The sequence below is a fragment of the Cotesia glomerata genome, linkage group LG7, assembly GCF_020080835.1.
Source record: "Cotesia glomerata isolate CgM1 linkage group LG7, MPM_Cglom_v2.3, whole genome shotgun sequence".
NCBI classification, from domain to species: Eukaryota; Metazoa; Arthropoda; class Insecta; order Hymenoptera; family Braconidae; genus Cotesia; species Cotesia glomerata.
Genome location: NC_058164.1, coordinates 26,343,503 through 26,368,087, shown reverse-complemented (window position 1 = coordinate 26,368,087; position 24,585 = coordinate 26,343,503). Strand labels below are relative to the sequence as shown.

The window sequence follows — 24,585 nt, the reverse complement described above, 5'->3', positions numbered from 1 at the left end:
TTCGGTCAGTGATGAGGCTGGGTTGGAGCCTCTTTTGGAGCATATTAGACCAGGAATTGTGGTGTTACTACGCGTTATACTAATTTCGCGACCGCTTGCTAACGACTCCTTTGAGGTCATAACTTTTCCCGCAAGCTCCACGGGATCCTCACTCTGTTAACTCTCTCAGTTACCGAGTATTCTGTCAGCTCTGTCCCTCACCTCCAACCTCAACTCACTCAGCTCCTCAGAGTAGAGCCTCGACTCTATTCTATTCTATTCTATTCTATTCAGCTCTCCATATCCTAGTACGCAATGTCTACAGGCGACTTGCGCCCGCGCAACCAAAGGACGTCCTTGGGGGGAGTAAAAACGTGTTCGCGCGCGATTATCGTCTGCTCAGTGCAACCCGCAACCTCCAACCAGTAAGAATACCGCCGGTGCTCCTCTTCAAGGCGACTAAGTTCCGATTTATTAACTCGATAAGTGATAAGTGATTTTTTTCAAATGACTTATTTTTGTTTAGTGCCGGTTGAATTTAGTGATTTTTGGTTTTTAAATTGTTCCGATACTTTGTAATTAAGGTTGTAGAAGAAAATAAAAAAGTGCAGTGAGTTTTTTAGAGGATAAAAATCAGAGTATTGGTGAATTTTGCTTGGGAGGCGGATTGTGGATGTTCCCAGGAGACGAACGAAGGAAAAGAGAAAACAAGTTGAATAAGTGGAAAGTTGGATCCCTCGGCTTAGCCGAAAAGTGGATAAACGCTAAGGATTTCCTCTAACTCCTTAGTGGTTCTTATTCTCCTAATGCCATTAACCGATAATTAATGAACGTTAATTATTAATTGATTTATCCGGCAATCAATTTCCGAAATTAACAATTCACTCTGTCAATTAACTGAGGGCTTACCAATTAAATCCGTGAGAGGTATTTACTTCGGCGACGGGTATTGGCCTGAAGCCGAGCCGCTTACACATCATCCATGAAATCCGTTCAAGATCCCCCGATCATCCAAGGATGAGGATCCAAGAAGTATCCACGGTGAGGATGCCACTCCAAAGGCTCCTTTGTTTCCTGGGACTCGTTGTCTTGCTGAGGGGTAAGTTACACATTTAATCCATTTCTTTAATTATAACTTATAACTATCACTATCATCAACAACTACCCGTGCCAGGGTTTTGAATTCGCGAATAATCTTGCGGGTTATGAGAGTTTCCAAGTTTTGGCATGCATGTTCACGAGATTGGGTATATGCAATCCCATTAGAACTGACCCCCTCATTCTCACCGTGAGAATAATCCATTTGTTTGTTTCGTGAGTCTGAAAGTAAACTAAGAGGAGAAATGGAGGGTGAGAGCCTCGGAAGACGGCGAACGGCAGACGGTGTCTTGGCGAGGCTTTGAATTTTTTATCACTGAAACTCCGGGCCGAGAGTGCCGTTGGACTTGTTTTTCTTGTTTTTCTTAAAAGAAACTCGGTCTTATCCTTGCGCTGTTATATTCCATCTGCCAGTCCAGGACATTCCGATGAATAATTTCTAGAAAAGCTGACAACAAAATAACATAATGTTTTGATTTGAATCTATTTAAAGTACCTCCTAGATATTTACAAGGGTGTAAAGCACGGTTAAGCTTGTCTTTAATGGCCCGTGTACGTGCGTCGATGAATCGAAGCTACGGGTGAATGAGGCACACGCTCACACCTCCCAGAGATAAAGGGGCTGGGGCTGCGTCAATCAATTTGATTGAGGGCTCCAAATGTGGTGAATAACAATTTACTTTAAATGACAGGCGACGTTATTCCTTTATTGTCGTTATTCATTATTCATTATCTATTATTCATTATCATCACCATCACCATAATCATCACCAATGACCATCGTCATCAACGGCTGGAAAAATCAAGGACCACTTTAGTGGGTTAGGATTATAATTAGAAAATAAGTCTCTATTTCTTGAATCATAACGGCATTGTTTGAGCCAAGCAATTAAACGAGTTGGTAGAATCTCAGGCGAGATACCGAGGAAACTTTCTGGAGAATTAATCCCAGCTTACTACATACCTGGGTGAATTTTATAAGTACTATTACGTGAATTAAACAGAAACTGCATCGGAGCACGCACGTGAGTCATTCGAGGAAGCTTTTCTTTAGCATTAAATAGCTTTATTTCCTGGAAAAAATGTTGTGTTGTTTTTCCGGTACAACCTCTTAAACTGGGTAATGATGTAATTACCGGGGGTAAGAAATGAAAGATTAGCTTGACAATGGTTAATGGAATAATTATTATTACCCTCATTCGTCGGATAGGTATTAGAAAGCTCCTTTGTCCAATTCAAGAGGTGCCGGGGGCTCATCCGGGATATGGGATAATAAGAGTAAGGACAAGAGCTAAGGAAAGACGTGACTGGAATCGGGTGTAATGAAAGCTAGAATTACTTTGACAAACTTCCCGGCTTACTTGCAACTCTTACCCCAGGAACAAATGCAGTGGGATTGTCGATTGTTATGTAACAAACGCTGCTTTAACTTCCAACCATTTTTGACCTTCAGCTAATCGATAAAGATCCAGGATGATAACTGATAACATGCTGAAGGTGTTTTCTAAATTTAGAGCTTGAAGAATTCAACCAACAGAATTGTTACATTCCAGCCAACAGCGGTTTGATTTCAAAATCAACTCTAGTGGTTGTGGTGAGAGTTAAGAACAGGGCTGAGTTCATCCAAGGTTTCGCTATCGGAGTTCGAGCTGATTGCCAGAAAAGACTCCCAGGGTTATTGTGCTGAAACTTTTTGGCAAAGTTGTGTGGTTGAAACAGAACCGGTCATTTGATGATGAGTAGCATAGTATGCCGCAGGGGAAGGAGAGTTTTATAAAAGAGGTTTTAAAGTCACGAGAAAAGTTTAAGAGGTATGGTGACAACAACAGTGACGATGATGGGGACGGTGGGCGATAAAACAGTTTGCTACGAAATGAGTTGGCAGTAAAACTCAGCGAACCCTACGATGCATATAAGTTTCCATTTGTTTCAATTTGCGTAGCGTGTTCGCTCCAACGGGTTTTACTTTTTTTCAGGTTTTTTCTATCAACTTTTCCGTAATAGTAAATCGTAAATTCAAAATCTGGATGGTTAAATCAAGGAAATGCAATATTAAATTTACGAATCGATAATTTACAGTAAATTCAATCTTATTTACCTTTTTATATCTGGTGTTTGCTTCTAGACTTTTTTTCATAGAAAAATCAACCGATGCTGACGTTGTCACTGGTTAAATGTACTTGCACATTTAGCACTTTTTCCCTCCGACCTAACCTAGAGCGCAACTATGTCCTCGAACTATGTTCTCTTTAATTTTACCCATTCTATCCGTTCTCTAGGGTACGAATCCTAGGAGATGCTGGTGAACCCTCTCTTTCTCTCAGCAAAAAGCCAGATTAAAATTTAAACGAGTGTAAAAAGGTAAACAGCGTAAATGCAGAGTGATAACTTATAAAACCGCCATACTGGGGTAAACTAAATTTCAATGCTAAATACACAATTGGGTAATAAGCGGAGAAATGACCAACTATACACCCTCACCCATAGACCCGAGAACTAAGTAAACTACCCTATAGTTACAGTTTGTTGTAGTTACAGTTCCAGCTACAGTTATAGTTATAGTTATAGTTGTTGGTAACAATTGTTTTCGAGGAGTTAAACATTGTCACACACGTGAAAATGAGTCCAGAGGAGTCACTGTGAAAGGGTACGGAAGTGGGTTCAAACCACATTTATCTGGGCAGTTGGCACTGGCCAATAATACCAAGTTACCCTGGGAAAGGGCACTATCCCAACCGCTGGAGTCACCAGCATCCGAACTAGCTTTGCCTACCATCCTACTATCTCTCTTCTCTTTTCTATGTGTATCCATATCCATATATAGTAGGCTCCTTATCTAGCTCGGCCCCGAGAGCACATTAGATTTGCCCTACGACCACCACCAGTAACTTGTACTACCTCTGGATGTACTCGCTACTAGGGTATCCATGCTACCACGACATTGAACCCAAACCGGGGTACTTTACGATGAAAATTCGATATCCGCTGTAAAATGGTATCGCGCTATGATATTCACTGTGGAAACTATTTTGTTGGATTTTTTCACACATCAACAATCTTTATTTTCGGTAAAAAGTGTTCTTTTTATGGAGAAACGGGGGAATTTTTTGTGGGAAGCTTTTATAGTTTGATTCTAAGCCACCAGAGGCGCTGCTAATTACTAATAGAACTTCAAACGCACTTAAAAGGCTCTTTATGGCTTTAGAATTGTAAATTTAGTGAAAAAACAGCCGTAGAAGAAATTAAAGTTACCAAAACAGTTCAAAATTCATTAAAACCTCGTGGTATGAAGATTTAGTTCAATATTTGACCAACAGATGGCGCTGCATGCCTTTTTATGGCTTTAGAATTGAAAATCTAGTAAAAAACAGGTATAGAAGTGGTTAAAGTTATCAAAATAGTCAAAAATTCATTAAAAACACGTGGGACAAAGATTTAGTTCGATTTTTGACTAACAGATAGCGCTGTATACTCTGTAAGGCTTAGGGACTGTAAATTTAGTGAAAAATAGTTGTAGAAGGGGTTAAAATTATCGAAATAGTCAAAACTTCCTTAAAACCACATGGTACGAAGATTTATTTCGACATTTGACCAACAGATGGCGTTGCATATTAAATACAGTGAAACTCAATCGATAAATAGTTAACTGGGGTATAACAGAAGAATTTGCCGGAAACGGAGGTTATGCAGAAGTACATGAATAGAGAAAAAGAATTTGAAGATTGTGTAATATTGGGTTTATACTTTTATCGGATAAATTTTCTCCCGCTCATGTGTTATGTCGAAAGAATGCGAGATAAAGTGGATGTTTGATATTTTCACATGTACCAGAGAGTTTTGTAGCTTCATTTCGATACAGATAGTACCGTCAGCAGGACAGGATGCAAAAAAAAAAAATTCGTGAAAGTCTTCACTGCCCGAGTTCTGGGATCTCTATATCCCTCGTTTCTATCCCCGTTTCTAGTTCTCTGTTTCGAGGACCGGCACTACGGAAGAAAACAAATAGACAAAGACGGAAAAACGTTAACCCAGAGAGTAGATAACACCGGATGAAATGTGCATGGGCATTATTTTTCCGAGTAAATGTGCTGTAATAGAAAAAATTTCTAAACTTACAGTTATTCTCCGGTGTGGCTTATTCACTTCGGTGCATTTTGCACTTTAATAGGCGTCACTAAAAAATTTTATCACGTGTGTAATCATATTGTCATTTTTCTTTTAGTCAGTATTTTATTATTTTTTTTTTTCTAACTAAACACAGACATTAATAAAAATCTCATTAGTTAGTTCAAACAATGTATATATTTTTGTTTTAATTAGCGGGTATTTTCTATAAATATTTGATTACTCGATGCCATAATTAATTCTTTTGTGCGCCAATGCCTCGGGCCGTTAGCTCGCTAATCTAAAAGTTTGTGTTGTTCAGATATTTAGCGTTAAAATAAATATCCCGTGGCTAATAGAACCAGATTATACGGTTTTTATGTTCAACATATTGTTCACTGATTTTTGTTTATGCAAGTTAATACCCTGAATTAATTATTTCAGTGTTTTAGTTCGTATTCTCTGTTATACTTTCCATATTCCATCTAGTTACTTTATTTATCCTAATTCTAAAAATATCAACACAAAAAAACTTTAAATCTAATAAATTTTTCCATCAAATATATAAACTTGGTTAGAAGTTTCTGCAAGCGAGAATAAAAAAAACTACCATGCGCCACCTAGTGGTAAAACCAAGAACTAACTACAAAAATCGGGAAATCTAATTTAGGTCTTGGTTAAAAGTTTTTGCAAGCGAGAATAAAAAACTACCATGCGTCACCTAGCGGTGAAATTAAAAACTAATTTTTTAAAAAATCAGGAAATCTAATTTAGGGCTTCTAAAATCGTTAAAAAAAGTGAATTAAAAGGTTGTAGTGAATTATTGAGGAGTTAATTTGATATTTGAGTGAATAAAAATTGAAAACTAGTACAAAGTATTACACAGAAGGGAAAAGGTTGTTTTACCCTTGGATATAATGCACGGATGCGCTCCCTCTGGGTTTTGTTGCTTTTAAGCTTAGCGAATTGAGATACTATGGATGCGTTTTGTGTAAAGTAAACGAGATGGAATCAAGTGTACCGAGGGTTAAATTAAAAAAAAAAATTACTATCTACCCTTGCTGGTATTCATCGTAAAAAAGTTTTTCATCTCATAAAAGGTAGACGTGATATTTATATTTTATCAATTTTATTATGTCGGTAAAAAATAATTCAAGATGAGAAATGTTTGATTCTCAGAGTACGTGGGCGTAAAAATATGAAAATATTCCGTAAGCTTTTTGAATGCAGTATATGATTCACTGTTGCGCTAAGAGGCGCCTGCTGCGGTTCTGGGGCAAAATGGAGTAGAGTAAGTAGTGGGTTACGGAACAGTGTGTGGAAATAGGGACCCGGAAAAAAACCGGAAAATGGTAGTTTTTCCTTTGGTGGCATGCGACAGAAGGAGAAGAAGACTGACTGGGTTAAAACCGCGCTAGGTAGGAAAAAAATCGTGTAAGAAAAAAAGAATTTAAAAATATATATAAATTCAGTTTAGTTTTAGTCATAGAAGAATTTCCGTCCGGAGTTTAAAATGAATGAAAAAGGATAAAAAAAAAAATAGACTAGTCTAGTCTGACCGTGGGTAAAAATGCGGGGTGAGCTTGGCCTCGGATGAACGTGGCATACCGGTTTCCCGAGTGGTTGTGGCCGGAGTGAATTTAAGTGAGGGTGTGTGACACCTCCCCTTCTACCTTCGATGATGCCCCCAGTGGTAGTAGGTCGGTCAGAGACTTTTAAAATGTATCACTGGCAATATACGCCACGCGGGAAAACCAACCGCCATTGCCAGTCGAGCGGGAACCGTTAAAAAACTGTTGGTTCGACCGGAAATGCGACAAATTAAAATAAACGAATGGCTGAGGGATGGAATAGAGAGTTTAAATAAAAAAAATTGTCAGTTTTAAAATAGATCGCGTGGAAGTCGGTAAAAATGAGACCGGAATTTGGTAAAAATATTCTGTTCTGCTCCCGGGGCTCTGTTAAGCCAAAAGAGCCTGGGAAAATTGAAACTCACTACATTTATTCCTGGAAAGCACGCGATGGGTCATGCTGACAACATGCCGCATAAAATAATCTACCGGTCATCATATCATGAACGTTGAGAAATTCTCCAGATAGTTTAAAGTTAAAAGCTCTATCGCCATTAATGTATGCATTGATGAAGCGATGTGAAGATAGGGATCCTTAAATTCTTTGTATTACCCATTTCGATTTAGAAATATCGCGGGAGATAAAAATGTCTGGCTCTTTGGAACCGGTTGGATCGTTCATCAGCCGCTCTACCGGATGTCTATACACGTATCGAGCCGTATCTCACGGCAAATGGCGGCAACATCCGCAAGCTCACAACTTATCACTTTTCTCTAGATACTTTCTAAAGCGCAGCGTATATATTTATGAAATATACTCATACTTGCCCCAACCACTATTGAGTGTGTCTCTTTTCCCATTAATCTTCCTTTGACTCCAGCCCATTCAACGAGTTCAATCACTGTGTTTGTAATTTTTTAAGGAACTGATGACTCCAAGGAGAAAAACTACCAGAAGGACTTTGATCCTTGACTTGGAGTAATAAAGAGCGTAAGTGTGATGATCAAAGGGTCACTTTTATTGAGTATCATGTGTCTACTCCCGTGGAAATCCGTATCTGATTGGAACCCGATCTTTAAAGCAGCGAAATCTAAACGGATAAACTGCAGTGTGTGTTTGTGTATAATAGCGACGTACAAAAGTGTGAATTCCCTTTTAAACTGTTGGATAATCCGTCTGCGGCGTTTCCTGTATGCACGGAGGCATACAACCGGTACTTGGGACCGGATTCACCAGATTCTCATTCTCTTTCAGTTATTGCACTCATCCTCTCTAACATTTATCCAAGTGCGGGATTCTACAAATAGTCAGTAGGTGAAACGGAGCAGCCCTGGCTTACCATTCAAATGGGTGCAATTTCGAGCAGGTGATAGAGGTGATAAAGGTGACACAGTGCACCCTGTTACGGACATCCACACTCACCAAAACGTCCCAGAGTTACAACGAACTAGTTTCTAGTGGCAACACGCTACGACACACCAAACACACCCAATCCCACCTCCTTAGCTCCTTTATATTCACCCCAACTACTTCCCCAGTAACTATTTGTACGCTAATGGATCCGTTTTCGCCGCTAATCAAGTGTAGTCTCATTAGCAGCGAACCCAATGGTTCCAGTTAGATCTCAAGCTTCTTTGTAAACTAGGAGGAAACTTTCCATCAGATAAATTTCTATCCCATCATCTGGGGTCTAACAACCCATCAATAGGGTCTTGCTGATGACACTATCCTATCCAGAAAGTGCTTCTTACATCAAGTTCAGGCTGATGGACCGAATTGGACCAGCTGAAATACAACGTCCAATATTCCCGGCAAGTTTTACAAAGTTAGAATAAATTTTTAGTGCTAACCAGTAAGTTTTCCTTATCAGAATGTGTGTTGCTAGCCCTAGTGGTTGAACGGGGTCGGCAAAGTGTTCGATGGGGCAATATAATCCTGAGCGGAGAGCAAGAGGTGGGCTGCATGAATTTTGGCGCTCGAAGTTGTTTGTGAAATGGAGGGATCGATTCTGTTGAATTTGTGACTCTTGAGCGGGTCGCAGACGCCGGAGGGTAGCAAGTCTGTATCGGAAAACAATTGGAACGTTCGCACCTGTTCTCAACCGTGGAAGGTCCCGAGGCGGCTACCTAATAAGAAGATTATTTCCGTAGGATCGCTTCTGGTGATTAGGCGGCTAATGACCTTCAATTGAATTCAATCTAACAGATCCTAAATGGATATAAATATATGGAAAATAGTGAAAGCAATGATTGAAAACGTCAGGAAGCAGGTCCGTCACGTTACTTCCGGGTCATGGAGGCGAAGCTAAAAGCCAACCTAGGAGATGGAAGAAAAAAGAGCTTGATGCTTGGCTTACAAGATGAGAGCTGAATACGAAGCGTATAGGGAATCCAGGAAGTCGATACGTGCAGCCGAGTTTGGATAAGTCAATGCTCCGATGAGACGTTTTCGTATGTCGGAAAACTACGATGAGACACGTCGATTCCGTCGGGAACACGGCAACTTCCTCCTGGGTTGCCCCTACGCCTCCTCCCAATGGGTGAACTGAGAAACAGCCAATGCAAAACATCTACACAGTACATATTGAAAATTTCTTTATATTTATATTTAGACTACCTGCATTACATTTTCTTTCGAGAAAAAAACGTCCCATGAGTCATATGTATTTCTTACCACACATATATGATATTTTTTACATGGAATTTGGATACAGGTGTCGATTTGAATTTAAATTATTCCTTTGATGCCGTTATAAAAATGTCATGTTTTAATAATGTGGGTTAAAGTCTCAGAATAAGGGTTATATTTTTTAATTCAACTCTCTGGCAGTGGGACTATTTAGCGACCATGCGCCACCTAGAGGTGACTTTTGGAACTAACTTTTATCAAAAAGGTCCAGAAAAATAAAAGTGATTAATAAAAATGTCATGTTTTAATAATGTCGGATTAAAGTGTCAGAATAATGGTTATATTTTTTCATTCAATTCTCTGGTAGTGAGACGATTTAGCGACAATACGCCACATAGCGGTGATTTTAAGAACTAACTTTTATCAAAAAGGTCCAGGGTAATAAAAGTGATTAATAAAAATGTCATGATTTAATAATATGGATTAAAGTGTCAGAATTAGAATTATATTTTCAAATTCAACTCTCTGGTAGTGAGATGATTTAGCTACCATGCGCCACATAGCGGTGATTTTTGGAACTAAGTTTTCTCGAAAATAGTTATGAAGGAAGGGAAAGATTCAGGACAAGGGAATTGATTAAGTGATAAATAGACGAGATATTTTTGAGAAAAAGGGAGTCGGATTAAAAGAAGTGCAAATGAGGAGAATATTTGTAAGTGTAGTAGGGCTGAGACTGGTTAATTTAGTCACCTATTTGAATATAAATTTGGCCGTCCCGTGAAATTCTCGTTGCCGGGTAAACGCTCTGGCAAAGAGAACGGAATGGCTTTGGCCCTTGAATAATCAAGAGTCAACTGAATTTGTAAATTCTCGAGATGCCGAACGTCCGTAACGTTAAAGTATGCATCTCCTAAATATTTGAATATATAACACAAATGTTACTTTGTTTACATGCTAAATATTTAACCGTTCATATTTTCATTTTAATATTTTCCTCAATCACAAGGATGTTAATGAATTCCTACATAAATCGTATCTACCAACCAACTGCGGTAAACAAAAACATATCCATCAATTTATAGTATTTAGTGATGATTGAGAGATTGAGTGTTTAACATACTAATTTATATATTTTGTTAAGATTTTTTGTATCAATTTTGGATGGCTGCAAGAATTTTCTTTATGGCCAATTAAATAAATAATGACTTAAGTCAAATTGCACTGTACTTTTTTAATTATTGACGTTTTTAAAGATATAAACTCATCCTGATGTTACACTCATGAAGAGCTTTCATTTGAGTACCCACATGCATTTTCATATATTTCTTATATATACATATATATGATATATATAAATATATAAAACATTGATGTGGGTACTCAAATGAAAGGTCTTGAGGAGTATAACATCGGGATGAGCTTATATCTTTAAAAATGTCAATAGTTCACGAAATACAAGGTCATTACTTAATTATGTATCTTATTCATTATTAAATTGCACTGCACTTTCTTAAATAATGAATTTTTTAAAGATATAAGCTCATTCTGATGTTATACTCATCAAGAGCTTTTATTTGAGTAGCCACATGCATTTTTATATATTTTTCATGTGTACATATATATAATATATATAAATATATGAAACATTGATGTGGGTACTCAAATGAAAGGTCTTGAGGAGTACAACTTCGGGATGAGCTTATATCTTCAAAAATGTCAATAGTTCACGAAATACAAGGTCATTACTTAATTATGTATCTTATTTATTATTAAATTGCACTGCACTTTCTTAAATAATGACTTTTTTAAAGATATAAGCTCATTCTGATGTTATACTCATCAAGAGCTTTCATTTGAGTAGCCACATGCATTTTTATATATTTTTCATATATACATATATATAATATATATATAAATATATAAAACATTGATGTGGGTACTCAAATGAAAGGTCTTGAGGAGTACAACATCGGGATGAGCTTATATCTTTAAAAATGTCAATAGTTCATGAAATACAAGCTCACTTCTTAATTATGTATTTAAAGATTCAGCATTTTCGAATGCATTCTAAACACTTATCATTAAAAATTGATTATTGGTAAGAATAATATGAAACCATGAAAAAGCACTACTTCAGGTCTCGACTTTTCCTAACGATACCAAATTTAACCATAAAAACCCATTTTATTATACAAATACACTGGCCACAAAATTTTGCTTATTCTCTTAATATAGATAATAATTTATGATTGGGCGCCATTAAACCCAAAAACTATCTTTTTGATGTGCTTACCTTGTTAATATTTAATTCTTCAGCAAAGTTGTGATGAAATTACTCCATTACGTTGCATTAAGTATCAAAAATTAAAAACTCATCAACGATTTGGGTCAATTGAAAAAATGTGTCCCGCTGAATAATTAACCCCGTAATTAGACGGCTTTTTGCTAATGACATTTCGTATGAACAATTTGGAGGAATCAATTTTCATTTCAATCAGAAATCTTTCGGCTAATTTGAGCTCGAAGAGCGACAAATAATAATAACATACACACAAGCTACATAAAAAGTGATAAAATGTAGTCGGTGGTTAACGTTGACACATTTATCGGTATAAAATCGTTCCGTTCAATTTTACGGGTCGAAGCGTCTTCGATATCTCGCTCCAAAAATTCTAAGACGCTGCCTTGCGATTTTTACCCTGAGGTGAGCATTATTAAGAATTAACATTATTAATTACAATTAATTTATTAATAATAATGATAATTAAGATGACGATCGATTGAATCGGAGTTTTCGTCTGACGGTCAAACGAGAGTGTGAAAGTTCGGTAAATACCTGGGGGATAAGAGCAGCCTGAGGCGAGTAATCCTCTCTATCCTTGATCCTGGGTAGAGGAGCACCTCGAGGTGAACAAACAATCGCGAGAAGAATTTATACTGATGATTTTTCTTTTTGTTTAATTTACTATTTTCGTTTAATCTTATTTTCAATTCATTTTATAAACTTTATTTTATTATAACTTATTGTTGGCTTAGCAAATTAACGGGAAAGTTAATGGACCGTAGCTTTTCTTTTAAACTTTTCAAAGGTTCAATTCGTTTAAGTTTGCATTTTCGACTGCAAGTGCATTGAATTAATCACTGCCGTGTAAATTCAGCAGTTTTTAATTTCTAAAGAAAAAAAAATAAAAAATCAATTTTTAACTTCCCGCTAAGAAAATCGAAGATTTTCAAAAATCGGGAAGTTATTGTTTTCACCCCGTTTTGCAAAGATCGAGTTTTCATCAGATCTCGACGTTTGAAGGTCATATGAAGTTTCCCTGACTACTCCCGTGAGGTTGTCACAGTGTCTGTATGTATGTGTGTGTGAAAGTATGTGGACCGCTTCCCTAGTAGAAATGAAATCAAGTTTTTAGCCAGTAACTGGCCAGTTTTACTAGACTTAAACCAGTAACTGGCCAGTGTAATATCCAGTTTCTGTCTAGTAACTGGCCAGTTTTACTAGAGATCTAACAAAACATTATGGCGGCTTTAGTGAAACTGTCAGTTTCGAATTCTGAGGTTATTAGGCGTTATTAAAATTGTCAAATAAATTCAAAATAATGTTTAATAAACGATATGATATAAAAAAGTTTCATTTATGTGTACATTATAAAATAGATAACATCATTAGTCTGATAGACTAATAATAAATCTAACAATAAAATAAGAAAATAATTATTTTGAATTGGAGATTTGTTTTTAATGCCCACAGTCGCAATTTATATATTGTGTCATTTTTTTTCACTGTATCCATTTTGAAATATATACTGGAAATTATTTACACGTTAATAAACACTAATTTTGATTGATTTATACTGTTTTTTAATAATAATAATTACAATAATGATGCGTACAGGTTAACAAAAAAAATAAACAAACATACACACACTAGTAAAGATACACTGTCGGTGTAACTAATGTTTATGACTTAGTTGTAGGTGGCGCGATTTTAAGTTTTTACTCGATATCACTGGCCAGTTACTGGTTTATATCCAGTGAAAACTCGATTATTTCTACTAGGGTTATAACTTTTGAACAGCTCTTCCGATTTTATCGCGGTTGGTGCCATTTGAAAGGGCTTGGCCAAACTTAGATTTTGAGTATAATTTGGACCGATTCGGATCAGTAGATTTTGAGAAATCTTAAAAAAACTAAGAAAAAAAATTTTTTCAAGTGTGGTTTTTTTTGGATAACTTTTAAACGGCTCTACTGATCGATTGCGAAAACTAATCAGCTCTAGACAATAAAAAACCACGTCGATCGCCATCAAGCTGGTCGAAATCGGTTAATTCGTTCGAGAGATATCGTGAACGAAAGAAAACCGAAAAAAGTGTTTTTTGAAGTTACTCTGAAATTTTTGGTTCGATTAATTAAAACCTAAATATTTTTTTTGAGGCTGATAAAACTACGCCGAATGCCACCAACCGCGTGAAAATCGGTTAATCCATTCAAAAATTATTGCGGTTTGAAAATTCCAAAAGTAGTGTTCTATGAAACTTCTATCAGACTTTTGAGCTCGAAGAGCTCAAATGCATAGAAATACTATCTCTTTGAGCTCAGCGAGCTCAAAATATCACATAAATTATATTTTGAGCTCAAAAATCTCAAAAACGTTATAAGTACAATTTTAAGCGCCCAGGTATGGAATTAGCGGGAGGTTGCAGGGATGGCCTTTAGGGTGAACCGTTTTACTAATTTTTTTGGTTTGAAACCTTGTAGAAAATTCAAAAATAATTGAATTGTTGTTTAACAATTAGTAGATATTTTTAAAAATCCAAAAATTATAAACAAATTAATTTTTTGGACTTAAAAACTTAATAATGCAAAAACAATTGAATTAGATTATAATATTGAATAAAAATTAATTTAAAGATAGTTTTGACTAAAATAACCTTTAAAAAGTAGTGCTGTTATTAATAAGTGACAAAATGGCGCCCAAGATTATAATTATTAGAATAAAGTCTTTCAATAATTTAGAAAAGTTCCAACAATTTTTAAGGTTAAAAATAATAGCGTGAAAAATGAATAAGAATAATTATTTTTAATTTAATATTAAAAATTACAGTAAAATAAAATGTTTTTACTGAACTACTAAAAAATTAACCGGACTTAGTTAAAATGAATCTAACGGTATTGTTGAACTTTCCTTGAGGCGGCGCTGCAATCGCTCGAGATCAGCTGTATAAAAAATTACACATTTTGGTGATCAGTTCTCGCTCAATTACAGTTTATTCTAACAACACTTTTATACAATTATCATTATAATTTCATTTTATCTAATTAGTTAAATATTATTTATAAAAATTTAATGACATTCGTTTTTTTACTGTTAGCTATTATTCTATATATATTTTAAAGTTATATAACCGAAAAAAATAAATAATCTTCGCGGAAAGAACAATAACCCACTGTACATCCTCGTATAGTATACCCCGTGGTATTTGTAGTAAAAAAAAATTTCAGACTATAGTCAATATCGTTCAAAGTATACTAAATTATTTTTGGACAGTACTCAGTGAAGTCTCCGATTTAATCGATTAATTTTTCTGGTTATATCGCGTAAAACTTCACGAGATATAATCTGAAAAATTATTTCGTGTAAATTAAATTATACTCGATTGAAATTTGGATTATGTGTGTGTGTATGTGTGTGTGTGTGTGTGTGTGTGTGTGTGTGTGTGTGTATCTGAAAGTATGTGAACCGCTTATACCTTTTGAACGGCTTGAACAATTTTATCGCGGTTGGTGCTATTCGAAAGGGCTTGACCAAACTTAGATTTTGAATATTATTTGGGCCGATTTAGATCAATAGATTTTGAGAAATCTCAAAAAAACTACAAAAAAAATTTTTTTGAAATGTGTTTTTTTTGGAATAACTTTTAAACGGCTTTATGGTTAAATTCCAAAAACTAATCAGCTCTTAACCTCAAAAAACCACGTCGATCGCCACCAGTTCAGTCAAAATCGGTTGATCCGTTCGAGAGATATCGTGAACGAAAGAAAACCGAAAAAAGTGTTTTTTCGGAATAACTCCGAAATTCCTTACGCGATCAATTCAAAATTTGATATTCTTTGTGAGGCTTTAAAAACTGCGTCGAATGCTGCCAACCGCGTGAAAATCGGTTTATTCATTCAAAAGTTATTGCGGTTTAAAAATTCAGAAAATAGTGTCTTATCAAATCTCTATTAGACTTTTGAGCTCGAAGAGCTCAAAAGCATAGAAAAGCAATCTCTTTGAGCTCGGAGAGCTCAAAATAACCCATAAATTGTATTTTTAAGCTCGAAGAGCTCAAAAACATCATTGGTGCAATTTTAAGCGCCTAAGTATGGAATTAGCGAGAAGTTGCAGGGATGGCCTTTAGGGTCAACCGTTTTCCTAATTTTTTTAAGTATAAAATACGTTATATACGCGATTATATTCAAGGCTTTTAACTGTCAAATAACTCGGCGTGTTTTAGTGTTAAATAAGTTTTTAAATAAATTGTTATATTTTTCATAATAATTATTCATTCATAGAAATTATTATTAATTAACTTTAATAATATTGATTACTTTATATCTCGTTTTTGATAAATAACAATATAACCAAATGATTCGACGCATGTGCAGTAGGGGCGTCAATAATTAGATCAATCAGTTTTTTAACCCGTCAATAATTGGTGTATCCAGATCATATATTTAATTATTTAAAATTAATTAGTAAATATCATTGATTATCATTTAAAAAAAAAAAATTGATTAGTTAAAACATTACTGAAGACATTACCACAAACAAAATTCATCGATATTTATATTTGATTGCTTAAAAAAAATTAAATCATAACTTTGTCTCTTATAGCGTCAATAATTGGGGCTTTTACCTTAGTGCTGAATTGATTTTGCTTACAGTTTTTGAAATATGAGAGTTCCAAGATAAATTACTAGAAATATGAAGTCCAAGACACTTTGTCGAATCTGTATAGGGGAGAATGGTACCGTCAACCACAACATGAGGTATTTCTTCAGGTTGAAGCATTTTCAGTCTACTGCCTGTCCCCAAAATCATGGATTTAGTTTTTTGTAAATTTATCTCAAGACCATTATCTCTAGCCCAATCTGCAACTGCTTGAGCATCAACAGTGATCCGTCTAATTGCTTCATGCAATTGGTAGAGGTGAAAATGTAAATAAATATACTTATCGTCAGCAAAAGAATTTAACAAAACCGGTAGGTTTTGTTATTTTTAATAATTTATGATAATAATAAATTAATGATTTATTGCTCAGAAAAAAGGATTTAACTTCCAGAAATGTTTGATAAAAATTTAATTAACAATTAAGCCGTATAATTATTACAAAAAGTCATTAAAAAAGGGTGGAATTTGTAACCGATCGCCTGGGTAGCTATTGAAGTTGACATAAATATGTTTGATCATGTTATTAAATATAATATGCGAAACATATGGAACCATTGATTTTATATTAAAACAAAATCCCGTAATTCACAGCATAGCTGGAGAGTATATCAGTGAACAGTGAACAGTGAATGTAATTGAAAGCTTATATTATTTTAGGCTGTATCATGTCACAATATAATAGAATTTATAATTCAATACTCGTTTCATAAAATTTAATGTTAAAGAAACTACAGCTAAATGTTGCGTCGAAATTAATCGAATCTATAGGCGCGTTTCAACAGTTTGATTTGTAAATATTTAGTTTTTTATAAATCCAGATTTATTTTCCATTACCTTCAATAACAGCTTCAAATTGTTTAACATCAATGGCCGTATTGATAAAATAAACGTCATATTTTTGGATTTTGTTTGCTATTCATATTTTTTTTGGGTTCCTTGTAATTGGATTTATAGAAATAAAATAAATAAATACAAAAGTACGTAATAATTATTAAGGAGAATTATTTGATAAAATAATTAATGAGCCTTTGAGGTTTTAAGTTCAAAGGATCCGGCAGCAGGCAGTTAGAAACAAAAAACAATAATTCTATTAAATTGTCAGCGACTGTCTCGAAGTTTAAATGGCAAAAAAATACCGTTAATTATTTTAGAGACTAAGAGACAATTTCGATAAAGTAGAAAGGAAGAAATTTTATAATCGACAATTATTTCTTCTTTTTTTTAAGGTGAATAATTAATTTACAGCATCGTTAGAGCTTTCTTTATAAACTTATCAATTATTTAAGCTCGAGGTTTTTTTTTTAAATTTCGTTTGAATTTATTAATTATTTAAGCTGACACTTATTTTTAAGATTTTATATTAATTTGTAATTAAGATGGATATTTCTAAATAAAATGACAGTTTTAATCTTTAACATGATTATTAATTGCTTTATAATTGAAATTGAAATTTTTTTAATTAAGTTTTACGGTTAATATATTCTTAACAGGAGCGGTAATTGAGATGCTCGAATTATTACTGAACGTCGCCGTTAACTGCCCCACTATTCTACCAGAAAATGATGCATAGTTGCCACGTTCGGGATTATAGAGACAGTTATAAGTATTGACTCGTTAGAAAATGTTTCTTGAAATAGTTTTACAGCTTATAATTTAAATAGACGTAAAACTTTATAGAATAAGGTAAAAGCCCCAATTATTGACGGGGGTCTAAATATTGACACCCTAAATTATCTTTAAATATATTAAATTATCTGTAATAAGAATAACGTATTATTTTTAACCTTAGAAATTAATGGAACTTTTCTAAATTATTAAAAGACTTCTACTGATATTCTAATAATGATAATCTTGGGCGCCACTTTACTGTTTATTAGTACCAGCGATACTTTTTAAAGGTTATGTCAGTTCTACCGGAAAGTAAATAAAATAAAATTCAATAAAGCTTACGAATAGAATTATTATTGGACATATCAATGGAATATTCTTATGTGTTTTATATTTTTTTTGCTCGACGGGCAGAAAGCGTCAACTTTCGGCCCGCTGCGCTAAACGAAGTTGCCCCTTTCTGCCTTCGTCGAGCAAAAATAGTATATTACACACCTAGGGAAGTAAATAAGAAAGCCTCAGATCACATGTTTGTTGACCTCGGCTTCGCCTCGGCCAACAATTACATGTGATCTAAGACATTTCTTACTTTACTTCCCTAGGTGTGTAATATACTATTAAAAACTAGATTTTAGTTCATTCAATGTTTCATTTGTTTTGATTTTATTTATTTCATTCGGTTATTTAACTTTAAAATATAGATAGAATAATAGCTAATAGTAAAAAAAATAACGAATGTCAGAGTTAATTTTTATAAATAATATTTAACTAATTGGAAAAAATGAAATTATAATCATTGTATAAAAGTGTTGTTAGAATAAACTGTAATTGAGCGACAACTCATCACCAAAATGTGTAATTTTTTATACAGCTGATCTTGAGAGATTGCAGCGCCGCCTCAAGGAAAGGTCAACAATACCGTTAGATTCATTTTAACTAAGTCCGGTTAATTTTTTAGTAGTTCAGTAAAAACATTTTATTTTCCAGTAATTTTTAATATTAAATTAAAAATAATTATTAAAAGACTTCTATTGATATTCTATAAAAAATACTTGATCAAATATATCAATAACAAACCTTTGAACCACTAACCGCATTACTCATCTGTCATCGAGCTAACAATTACCAATAAAAATAATTGAGCCATTAAAAATGACATAATTATGTATATCTTGTCAAAAGGCCACCGCAGTAGCCTGTTGAAAAATTACCATACAAACCCAGCAGTGAATTTAAATTACAACCTCAACATTTAATATTGATTTGTAAATAAATATAGATTGTTTGACTACAATCAATTAATTATCCAGACTGCTAATAAATTTCCAAAAGCTACAACCTACAATCTCGTAACATTAAGCTTGCGCACAAATATATATATCCAGGAATTGTATTCCGATTTAATATTCCAATTATCGTACGAATATTTTAATGAACCCTTAATCTAATTTCTCCTCGATTTCTCCTCCTTTAAACATTCCCCTTAAATTCCTTACCGTTTTCTCAAGCGTCGTGATTATTCAAGAATTTCCCGAGTTTGTTAACTATTTAGAATTAACTTACTCATGCAGTGTTTAGCAATTTTTAAGGAGATCCACGCGAAGTAGTAAAATTTTTAACAACTTCCTGAAAATTTGTAAATTCAATATACGTTGCCTAATAATTAATCAGAAAAATTAAAAAACAGATTACCGAGATATTTAATTTAATAATTAGGTTTGAAAATTGTAATTTTTACATGTAAAAATTCCCGCCAATATTCAAGATTTTTGAAAATCCCGCGGGTTGATATCTTCAATGGCGGCTTCAGATCTAACAGCTGATTGCTCTCTCTTCAGTTTTAAGACTTTTCGGTTGATTATAATTAACTGGTATGGATTTAAACGCTTACATTTTGCAGTTTTATAGATCTAAGCAGTATTAAGTAGATCCACGAGAAGTAGTCAAATTTTTAAAACTTCTTATAAATTTTTAAATTCAATCTACGTAGCCTAATAATTAAAAACCAGATTTCTGGGATTTAATCAAATAATTAGGTTTGAAAATTGTAATTTTTACATGTAAAAATTCCCGCCAATATTCAAGATTTTTGAAAATCCCGCGGGTTGATATCTTCAATGGCGGCTCCAGATCTAACAGCTGATTGCTCTCTCTTCAGTTTTAAGACTTTTTCGTTGATTATAATTAACTGGTATGGATTTAAACGCTTACATTTTGCAGTTTTATAGATTTAAGTAGTATTAAGAAGATCCACGAGAAGTAGTCAAATTTTTAAAACTTCCTGAAAATTTGTAAATTCAATCTACGGAGCCTAATAATTAAAAAAATTAAAAAACAGGTTTCCGGGATTTAATCAAATAATTAGGTTTTAAAATTATAATTTTACATGTAAAAATTCCCACCAATATTCAAGATTTTTGAAAATCCCGCGGGTTAATATCTTCAATGGCGGCTCCAGATCTAACAGCTGATTGCTCTCTCTTCAGTTTTAAAACTTTTCGTTGATTATAATTAACTGGTATGGATTTAAACGCTTACATTTTGCAGTTTTATAGATTTAAGTAGTATTAAGAAGATCCACGAGAAGTAGTCAAATTTTTAAAACTTCCTGAAAATTTGTAAATTCAATCTACGGAGCCTAATAATTAAAAAAATTAAAAAACAGGTTTCCGGGATTTAATCAAATAATTAGGTTTTAAAATTATAATTTTTACGTGAATGGAGATTCCACCAGCCGTGTATTTGGTTAAGAATTTAATACAATTAACGATTTAAAAAAAATTTTATCTTCATTGAATTTGATTGAAAAAATAATAAGCTAAAGATTAAAACAATAAAAAAGTAGCTTTCCGAACGGCTTACGGAGATATTTTATATTTTTTATGAAAAATCACTCGGAACTTGCGTCCTTTAAAGTCTTGTATTTGACTTGGCAACACCGCTTGCTTAGTTACTCAAAGCATAAGTACTCGCGGTTTTTTAAATGCTAGATCTTAGTAATTTTAGTTAGACAGTAAACATAAATAAATTTGAAGGTTATGGACACTCTTTTTGTGTTGTCAAGTGTATACTGGTAATTCAGAGCGCTATATTGTTTTATTAGTCAATGAAATGTTAATAATTATTTAATGAGTAAATTTATCGGAAATTTCCTCAAAAATGTTATTAATTAATTTTAAGCCACAAAAGTATTATTTTTTTAGACATTCTTTACACTAGGGTACTTGAATCTCTTTATAAAACATTCTTTTACCCGCAAAATATCGCCGTAATTAAAATCCAGATAATCATACTCGATATTTATTTACTTGGCTCTAAAGAAGATCCTGAGCTTCTTCCCGTTAGTTATCTTGGATTTTCTTTACGCGTCTTTCAATCCTCGTCTTCTAGCAGGAAATCAAACGCTTGGTCGGAATTAAGATCTATATTTCTGAATATAAAACTTATGAAGATAAAAATATTGGAAATATTATTAAAAAGTTATTTACTCAACTGACATATTATTTTTATTCGAGGAATTAAAGTTGGAATCAGAATTGGAAGTTAAAGAAGGTTTTTGGAGGCTCTCTAGTCTCTGTTAACCCTCACCTCAATCTTAAAACTCTTTCTTCTTTCTCTTACACTTAAATATTTTTATTTTGAGCTTTTCTTATTTTGAACTTTCATCACGAGCGTCTCTTTCATTTGGTGGGACGACAAAAGACCTTGGGCCAGGCGTAATCTAAAGTTCGAACACCCGATCACTGGAACTTGTGAAAGATTGAGAGAGAAAGAGAATGGAAAAAGGAATGAAGCCAACGCAGAAGTGCCCAAAGAGGAGAACAGAGTTGAAATAATATTTCTCCCGACGTCGAACTGAGGAAATTCTATAAGAAGCCAGTAAAAACTCCCTCACTCATTCCCCGGTATTTGTGAATCGACTTTTTCATTTCTATACTCTCTACTTCGACAAGCTTTATTATTATTATTTTTATTACAACCGTTTGATTTCTTTAAACTGAGATTAATTTGTCAAACTGCTAACGGGTTGTTCAACACAACCGGCTCTAGTGTTCACCGATCAATCGAACCTACGTCCAAATGTTAAAATATTTTTAGTTACCGTCTAAATTATACCACATAGAAAATATGTTCAATTTTTAACACAAATTTTGTGTCAAAAAAAGAATTAAATTCTGTTAAAATTTAGATCTTTTTACTAATTTATATTATTAAGAAAATAAGAAAATTTTGTGGCCAGTGTATTTATATGATAAATTGGGTTTTTGAGCCTGTATCACGTGAACTATTGACATTTTTAAAGATATAAGCTCATCCCGATGTAACACTCATCAAGACCTTTCATTTGAGTACCCACATCAATTATTTATATATTTTATATATTTATATATATTATATATATGTATATATGAAAAATATATAAAAAATGCCTGTAGGTACTAAAATGAAAGCTCTTGATGAGTGTAACATCAGGATGAGCTTATATCTTTAAAACCGTCAATAATTAACATAGTACAGTGCAATTTAACAAATATCTTGTGAACTATTGCCATTTTTAAAGATATAAGCTCATCCCGATGTTACACTCATCAAGACCTTTCATTTAAGTACCCACATCAATTTTTCATATATTTTATATATTTATATATATTATATATATGTATATATGAAAAATATATAAAAAATGCCTGTGGGTACTCAAATGAAAGCTCTTGATGAGTGTAACATCAGGATGAGCTTATATCTTTAAAACCGTCAATAATTAAGATAGTACAGTGCAATTTAACAAATATCTTGTGAACTATTGACATTTTTAAAGATATAAGCTCATCCCGATGTTACACTCATCAAGACCTTTCATTTAAGTACCCACATCAATTTTTCATATATTTTATATATTTATATATATTATGTATATGGATATATGAAAAATATATAGAAATGCATGTGGGTACTCAAATGAAAGCTCTTGATGAGTGTAACATCAGGATGAGCTTATATCTTTAAAACCGTCAATAATTAAGATAGTACAGTGCAATTTAACAAATATCTTGTGAACTATTGACATTTTTAAAGATATAAGCTCATCCTGATTTTACACTCATCTAGAGCTTTCATTTGAGTACCCACATCAATTTTTCATATATTTTATATATTTATATATATTATATATATGTATATATGAAAAATATGTCAAAAATGCCTGTGGGTACTCAAATGAAAGCTCTTAATGAATGTAGCGTCGATATGAGCTTATATTTTTGAAATATATATTATATATATATATATATATATATATATATATATGGATAAATATGAAAAATGCATGTGGGTACTCGAATGAAAGCTCTTGATGAATGTAACATCGGGATGAGCTTATATATTTAAAAATGTCAATATTTAAGAAAGTACAATGCAATTTAATAAAATTCATTATTTAATAAAGCAAAATTTTATTTATTTTTAGTTCACAAGTTATTGCAGTCACATAATGACTGCAAGGTTGCTAGTTATTTTTGATACGATTTATGATAATAAAAGTTAGGTAAATAATTTTAAGGAACGAAACTCATGTTAGTTAAAATGAGTTTACATTTTAATTTATTTCAACCAGAAACAAAATAAATCAAGTACAAAGTTTAGATTTTTTTTTATTCAATTTAATATTATTTTAAAAGAAAAAAAAATAATAAATTGTCTTTTGGTTATAACTTTTTGTTTATTTTAATAAATATCACTAAAATAAATATTTTTATTTAAATAAAATAATCATGTGGAACATTTGAGGTTATATAAATAAATTATAATGTATTAATTACTATAAGCTACAACTTAGTGTGTGTTTATATCTATTATTTTAAATTTTTGTTAATAGAAACAAACTTCTTAAACTTCATTAAAATAAACACTTTTTTTAAATAATATTATTATAACAATACTTTGATATGATAAACAAACATGAGTAACCTCACTGCAACTACTAGTGTCGCGCTTTGCCAAGTAAACCGAACAAGGACAAGTCAATACACAAACTATGTGTTGCTATTGACAATTTAACCTAAAATTAATCTTGATTTTTAAATAACACACAAATAGTGTTACAAAAGACTAAATAACACATTTTTTATGTTAAAAAATGAGTAGCACAAAAAAGTGTCAATTTAACAAAAATAATTTTTAACACCCTGATTTCTGTTGTAACTCGGCGATACCCCGAACCAGGAGCTACGAATCATAACCAGTGTCTTCAATAGCGTGCAGTATCGATGTAAGAACTATTTAAACTCATTACAATTAACAATTTTTATCGAATAAGTCCATTAGGGTGGCGCAAAAAAACCGACTATTTTTTTTTTTGAGTCTCGAGTGAAAAAATGTTAGTCTTTGATGTTTTAAGAGCCTTCACCAAAGGACAGCTTAAAAAAAAATTTTTAAGAGGTCACTCCAAATTTTTTAAAATTTCAAAAATCGTCAAAAATCGAATTTTTTTTTTTTAATTTTTTTTCTCGTTACGGTATAATTTTATAGACCAAAAAAAAATAAGTTTCTGAAAGTTTCAGTTCAAAATTTAAATTTTGAAAGGTCGCTCATAATTTTATTTTTTTCTTTAATTAGTCATATCGCCGACTTTAAGTGTTGGGAGTGGTACGTTGGGGTCT

General features: G+C 33.1%; 1 protein-coding gene across 3 annotated transcripts in view; it reads left to right on the top strand.

Moving 5' to 3' along the window:
- LOC123268462 (carbonic anhydrase-related protein 10) overlaps nucleotides 1–24,585 on the top strand; it is a 102,783-nt gene that overhangs the window by 28,811 nt on the left and 49,387 nt on the right. The window contains exon 1 of one of the 3 annotated variants that reach the window (XM_044733531.1): nucleotides 92–1,078. The exons of the other annotated variants lie outside the window; for them this stretch is intronic. Within the exon in view, the coding sequence (XP_044589466.1) occupies nucleotides 997–1,078 (82 nt within the window). The 5' untranslated portion in view covers nucleotides 92–996. Of the gene's footprint in view, nucleotides 1–91; nucleotides 1,079–24,585 lie in introns of those variants that run through there. 3 annotated transcript variants of the gene reach the window in all.